The sequence below is a fragment of the Limanda limanda genome, chromosome 10, assembly GCF_963576545.1.
Source record: "Limanda limanda chromosome 10, fLimLim1.1, whole genome shotgun sequence".
Taxonomy (NCBI): Eukaryota; Metazoa; Chordata; class Actinopteri; order Pleuronectiformes; family Pleuronectidae; genus Limanda; species Limanda limanda.
Genome location: NC_083645.1, coordinates 12782503 through 12789524, shown reverse-complemented (window position 1 = coordinate 12789524; position 7022 = coordinate 12782503). Strand labels below are relative to the sequence as shown.

The 7022-nt window shown below is 45.2% G+C and overlaps 1 protein-coding gene across 2 annotated transcripts in view; it reads left to right on the top strand.

Moving 5' to 3' along the window:
- The first annotated feature begins 304 nt into the window (after window positions 1-304).
- The window catches only part of atrx (ATRX chromatin remodeler), a 35274-nt gene continuing 28556 nt past the window's right edge, over window positions 305-7022 (top strand). For both annotated transcript variants that reach the window (XM_061079012.1, XM_061079011.1), the window contains exons 1-9: window positions 305-479; window positions 2150-2208; window positions 2375-2424; window positions 2541-2662; window positions 2955-3035; window positions 3168-3277; window positions 3386-3453; window positions 4004-6279; window positions 6719-6791. In XM_061079012.1, the coding sequence (XP_060934995.1) occupies window positions 2155-2208; window positions 2375-2424; window positions 2541-2662; window positions 2955-3035; window positions 3168-3277; window positions 3386-3453; window positions 4004-6279; window positions 6719-6791 (2834 nt within the window). In that variant the 5' untranslated portion in view covers window positions 305-479; window positions 2150-2154. The remainder of the gene's footprint in view (window positions 480-2149; window positions 2209-2374; window positions 2425-2540; window positions 2663-2954; window positions 3036-3167; window positions 3278-3385; window positions 3454-4003; window positions 6280-6718; window positions 6792-7022) is intronic.

The following is a 7022-nucleotide window of genomic DNA, read 5'->3' as shown; positions in this document are numbered from 1 at the left end:
CAGGAGCCGCCCCTGTGTGTGTGTGTGTGCGAGAGAGAGTGTGGGTGTGTGCGTGTTATTACAGCTGCGATCAGGGAAACAAAACAGCGCGCCGTTCAGCACATCAACAAATGAATGAGATGGAGATGGGGGGGCAGCAGCCGGATCCTTCCCAGGGAACACGAGACCCTCGGTGCACCGGCGAATCGCAGGTCTCCGGGGGGGGCGGGGCCAGTCGGAGTGGCAGCCCCGTCTGCGGCGCTCAGCCAATGGGAGCACGCACAGGATTTAGGCTAGAAGCGCCATTTTACTGCGTCCACAGCCATCCGGCAAGATGGTCTCCTCGCTTTGTCTGCCCTGACCGGAGTGTTTTCTTGTTTTTGCGGCTCCTCTCGCCTCCGCGCCATCGCAAACCTGTGAGATTCCAGCGGCCTGTTTGACGGGAAAACCAAAACAACACGAGTGTCCGTCGGTCGAGAAATGACGACGGCGGGAAGCAGGTACGGTCTCAGCTGGATGTGATTGTTTGGATCAGTCGTTGTTCCACTGGTCGCCGTGCCGCCTCCGCGAGAGAGGAGCCGGGCCATGAGTGCCCGCCGCTAGCCAGCTAGGCTAGCCGAGATGCTAACCCAGATGCTAGCCGATTAGCTGCGCAGCCGGCAACATTCAAGTTCGTTCGCACACACGCAGCTGCACACGTGCACAGTGCACAGTGTTGTTAATTCAATCCCAACGGGCGCTTTAGTGTCCACATGCGATGACTTGGTCTGTTGTTGTTGCTAGCTACATGTTGTGTTGCTACTTGTGGCTAGTGCTAGCAAGTGGCCGGGCTGCGGCTGTCTCCTCGGCTTCGCGCCGCGGTGCAGTCGCAGCCAGGGAAGGCCCGTGCATGCAGTCCCCCCCCCCCCCCGTTGCATCGCATGCACTGGAGCCCGGACTGCAAGGTTGCCAGGGCAACGTGCAGCAGGAAGAATAAGTAATCTCAGCGAGAGCTAAACCGGCTACTGTAAGCTAGCCTCAACCTGGCGTCGGTCCGGAGTGTCTGTGTCAACACAGTGTCTGTGTTGTGTCGGTGCTGGGGGGGGGGTTAGCTGCTTGTTGCACCGCCGGGTTCTTTGTTTTGGAACGGGGGCTTGTTGGACCCGGTTCAGGCCTGGTGGCTGCGGGCGGAGTGAGAGCAGCTCCCCGCGATGTAATCAGCACAGCGTGATGACGCAAAACATCCAAACAAACAGCGGGCCTCTGTATGAGAGCGATGAGCCGCTATTGAATCCACATCGGCTCGATACCAGTGGAATAACCAGGATGCTGGGATCGCGATGCTCGCCAGCGCTCTCCGGTTAAAAAACTAAGCACTTCTTATGGAAACACAGAAAGAATGGAAAGTTGTATGAAGTATTGACAGTATTGTATGGTAACTAGGGATGGGGGGAAAAAATCGATTCAGTTACAAATCGCGATTCTTGTGAATGATTTTTTTTTTTTTTTTTTAAACATATTTATTGGTTTATACGGGGGGGATATATGGGGGGAGCAACATCACCCCAGAGCCTGTTGACCAGCTCTTGTTTTTGCACAAGAATCTAAACATACCCAAGCACTAGCTTTGCATCGCCTACATGCAAACAACAATAGCCTACTTTTTGTTTATATTTTAAGTAAACTTTTATTCATTCTATTTAATTAACCTTTTATTTATTGTTTAAAAGTAGCCTAGGTGGCTTACATTTCTTAATCTGTCAGTTTGTGTGCAGTTGACAGGGGCTTTACAATAATACGGCACATTTTTATTTATTTTCTCTATTGGCTGCCCAGCAGTCATTAAGTTAATGTTAATATTTGAAATAAAACTTGTAAAGCTCTCAGTGAATTTGACTGTGTTGTATTTTAAGGTATGATTCAACATTTTTCCATGGTCCAGTATTTAAAAAAAAAAACAAAAGAAATCCCAGGAAATCGTAATATCGAATCGCAATACCCACAGAATCGCAATACATATCGTATCGCCCCCTAAGTATCGTGATAGTATCGTATCGGGAGGTCCCTGCCGATTCCCGTCCCTCATGGTAACAGTAAATGTATTAAATCCTTTTGTTTTTCCCAATCCCTAAAAGAAGGGGAAATGTGTTAGTATTCTCATTAGTAAACACATTTTCAAATCTCTTTGCAGGTAATATGAGTCTGGATTCTGATTCAACCCTAGACCCAATGGCAGAGAAAGCAGAAGAGGTAAATATGCAGTCTCTATGGCTGGCGAATAATGTGTGTTTACATTTGTGTGTTGACAATACTAGCAATGTAAACTATTCCTAGGCGGCTCATATTTAACTGTCTTTGTAAATATAATTTGTTCTAAATTGTCATGGTACTCAAACAAATCTTAAATCCCCTTCAGCCTGGTAGCTCCAGAGAAAAGATGAAGCCCTCCTCCTCTCGCAGCAAGAGGTGAGGAGCAGGTCTCTCAACTGAGGCACTCATTGTATTTGTTTTCACTTACATGCTCTCAAAATGGCACAGTCACTGCTTCAAGTGTTCAAAGTCCTTGTGCTAACACATTACAGGAAGCCTACTACTGCAGCTAAGCACACTGGACCGAATGAATCCGACTCCTCTGCTGAGAGTGACAATGACGGTGCCCCCTCTGACAATCCTTCCGACAGTAACACAGGCAGCGCATGTAAAGGTATGACCTATGGAAGTGCCGCGTTTCTTACAGAATCTCCATTCTATCTACAGCAGTGGCTTTTTGGGACGGGGGGAATGAGGGTTTATTATTGTGATTGGCTGCTGAACTGACAGGTCTATTATGAAATTGTAAAAAACAAACACACAAACCAATTAAACTATGGTGAACCACCACTGTCTAAATAACAGGGAACACCTTTTCCTCATACTTGTGATATCATTGATTTCGATAGATACTGTCCCTTAATTAGATGCTGATTGTGAGACACTTCTGCTATGTCTCTCTTTAGGCACTTTAGTGATGACACCAGCTGGTAATGAAAACAAAGGTGCCATGAAGCTGAGAGTCGATTTCAAACCGAAACCTACAGGTAAGTTTAGCTCGTGTTTGAGCATTTCTTGCATTTGAGTGTAACGCGACAGTACACAGCAATAAATCATTCAGTGAGTGGGTAAAAAAGGAGGAAAGTTAAAGCAATCAATTTCTTTGGTCCTTGTATCAGATGATACACTGCAGAAGAAGGTAAACTGCACTGCCTGTGGAAAACAAGTAAACCAGTTTCAATGCAACTCTGTGTATGAGCATCCCGCACTTAAAGTACTTATTTGCAAGGTAAGATAGTCCAAATTCACATTTCACATGTTCATAGCCATTTCAGGAAAATTACCTCCTGATATTTTTCACAATGTTTTACTGATCCCATATTTCCTCTTCCTCCAGTCATGCTACAAGTATTACACAAGTGATGACATCAGCAGAGACTCTGATGGGATGGACGAGCAGTGCAGGTAAGATGTTTTACACAGCACCAAGCAAACATGATTTATCGGCTTACGTGTTACATAACGGAATAAATTAAAAAAAATTAGGTTTTACCGGGCATCTAAAAAATACATAACATAACATAATAAAATTTGACCATAATGCTTCTCTGTGGATTGAGATTGACATGTAATGAAATACATGAAAAGTACTGCTGTTCTGCCCCTTTTATCCATTGTTCAGATATAGATTTAGGTGATAATGATCAAGTACTTACAGTCATCATTTTGGGTCTTTCCTGCATGTTTGGACCATAAAAAGTATTATTTTAACAGTTTATCTTGCTTTCAGTAATTTACTGCTCCTCTATGTCCATTATTCATGCCGCCCACAGTCAAGCTGTGTGTGTGTGTCCGTGTCCATCAAGCTCCGGAACTATCATGCAGAAGCTACGCAATTCTGTTAGAGTAATCAACCGCCTACAGTGTAGTATGGAAGTCAGGATAAATAGTACTGACTATTCAAAAATACCTTATTTGTTTAAGGCCCTAAAACTGTTCAACCTTTCCTCCCCAGGTGGTGTGCTGAAGGAGGCAAGCTCATCTGCTGTGACTACTGCAACAATGCCTTCTGCAAAAAATGCATTTTGCGCAACCTGGGCAGGAGGGAGCTGTCAACCATTACTGATGAGAACTCAAAGTGGCACTGTTATATCTGCAAGTCGGAGCCGCTTCAGGATATAGTCTCCAAATGCCACCGTATCATGGAAAAACAAGAACTTCAACAACCCAAGTCAGGAAAACCAGTTAAAACAGAGGAACGTGAGAGCAAGAGACAGAAAAACAAATCAGTTAAAGAGCACAAAGCAGTTGTCAATGGAAAAGAACACACCGAAGGCTCAGGGACTATGACGTTTTCCTTTAAAAAGCTGCAGGTACCCAAAGAACTTATAAAGAAAGTAAAAAAGCTTGTTGAAACTACAACTGGTCTAAACAATACATTCATCCAGTTCATACAGCAGGAAGTTGAGGAGCAAGAAGATAAATCTATCAGGTGTCGGCATTTGAAAGCCTTCAAGGCTGTCCTAGCTGATTTGAAGAAAGCCCACAGTGCTTTGGAGGTGGCTTTGGAACCTGAGTTCAAAAGCATGGAGTTTCAGAATGGTAATGATGGCCAACCTATTGCAAGAAAGACCAAGACTGTCCCGCCCCCTGTAGAAATTGATAGTATGGATACTGTGGCGAATGCAGTTGATAAGGTTGATGAAGCAGAGAAGTTGGACAAGGAGCCTGTCGATGATCGGTATGAGGAGCCCATCGATAAGCCCACCAAGGAGCTGGATGAGGAGCTCATCGATGAGCCCATCAAGGAGCTGGATGAGGAGCCCATCAATGAGCCGATCAAGGAGCTAGATGAGGAGCCCATCAAGGAGCTGGATGAGGAGCCCATCGATGAGCCCACCAAGGAGCTGGATGAGGAGCCCATCGATGAGCCCGTCAAGGAGATGGATGAGGGGATCATCAATGAACCCGTAGAGGAGTTGGATGAGGAACCGAATGAGGTGCCCGTTGAGGAGCCAGACGAGGTGCCCGTCGAAAATCCGGATCAGGAGCTGGACGAGGCACAGTCTAATGAGCAGGAGATGGACAGTGATAAAGTTTCAAGTGATATTGAAATGAAAGACTGCCAAACTGAAATTGATCCAACCAAAAAGATCATAAAATCTGAAGTATGTGAAGATGACATGGTGTCAGCTGGTGAAATGTCCTTGGATCAGGATATCATGTCTGTACCACCTTCGGTTCCTGAAGAGCTTTTTCAGATGGTGGAGAGTCTTGCAGGTTCCACCATGCGCTCACAGAGCAACACAGATTTGATCACACGCACTGATGCGAGGTCAAATGAAAACTCAACAAATTCTCAACGTCCCCACCCCAAGGTTAAGAACCTTATAGTCAAGCTGACTCCAGTCCCAGTCGTCACAACATGTGGGTCAAGGTCCTCCAGGTCCAAAAATAGAGAAAACGGTGGGAAGATGCAGCAAAAGTGCAAAGCAGAAGATGGCAAGGAGAAGTGTGATGCAGTAGAGAGGACAGTAAGCCCACCTCCTAGCCGTCGCTCTAGTAGAGTTAAGACCACCCCTTTGAGGAAGCAGGCCGAGAAAAAAGACAAGGTAAAATCCTCTGAATCAGAGTCAGAGGAAGAAAGTAAGTCGAAGGACAAATACTCCAAGAAATCCAGTGATGCCAAAAAAGAGGATGGAAAGCATACCAAGGCCAAGGAGAAAAAGACCACAGACTCTGACTCGGATGAAGTTCCACCCATACTGCTAGAAAAGGCTACAGAAAGCCACAGCACAGATGAGGAAGAAGGAAGCAAGAGTGCCAAAAAGCGCTTATTCAAACTAAACAACACATCCACACAGGATACAGACAAAGCCTCAAAACGTAAGAGAAAGTCTGAAAGCTCTGAGTCAGATACGGAGAAGAAAAGTAAAAAGACTCCCAAGAAGAAGAAGCAAAACAGCTCAAACTCCTCCAACTCGGACTCAGAGATCAAGAGTAAAAGCACAACAAAGAGAAGGTCTAGCCGCGTGAAGAAGAAAGAAGAGGCAAAACCGGATGAAAAACATTCGCCTGAGAGGAAGGCAGGAGACCGCAAAAGGTCATATGAAAAGAAGCGCAAAGGAAGGAGCTCTAGCTCAGCCGCAAAGCTGCAGTCTTCCTCCAGTGAGGACGATGAGGAGCAACAGGCTGACGGTGGCTCAGGAGAAGACAGTGACGAGCAAAAGATCAAACCCATCGTGGAGGGGAACGTGGTGGAAGGCAGTGGTCACTTCCATCAGTCCTCAGGTAATTTGGTGTAGAGGAGAAGAGAGTTTAGTGGTATCTGCTTTATTGTCACACATTTGAGTCAACTTGAGCAAACCTGAAGTTCATTTGTCTTTAAAAAGAGTGCGTCATTTTGGGAACTAAGCTTATTGGCTTTCTTGCTGAGGTAAGATGAGAAGACAGAAACCTGTCGGATGTCTCTACTGCCAGCAACTAGTTAGCATTGTACAAAGCTAGCCTGGCTCTGTCCACAAGTTAACAAATGTGCCTCCTAGTTCCTCTGAAGTGCCCCTAAGAACATGTTCTTTTTAATTTGTTTAATTTTCACCTAAAACTGAGGTTTAAAAAGTAACTTTCTGATGTTTTGCCTTGCAAGAAAGCAAAAGGGGAAATTTCACAATATCTAACTGTAACTTGCAAGCTCTTCCATTAATGGTATATTTGCTCTTTGGATATGTAGGAGATGAGGCGGGAGATAAAGCAGAAGTCTCTCAGATCAGCGGAGATGATGACGATGATGACCCTGAAAACAGGTACATACTCAAAACTGCAAAGATCGTCTTTACTGGGCCTTTTCACCCTATTATATTGACTGGGTTCTAAGAGCACACTGCAATATTTGACTAACCAAACACAGTTCGGCTGCTCAGTCTGGTCCTCAATGAAGAATGTTATGTTTTTTAGTTTTCAATCACAACACATTTATCTCTGGTTTATTCCAGAGCATCAGATTTTTGCCCAAAAGTAGAGGTTGGCTGTTTTAT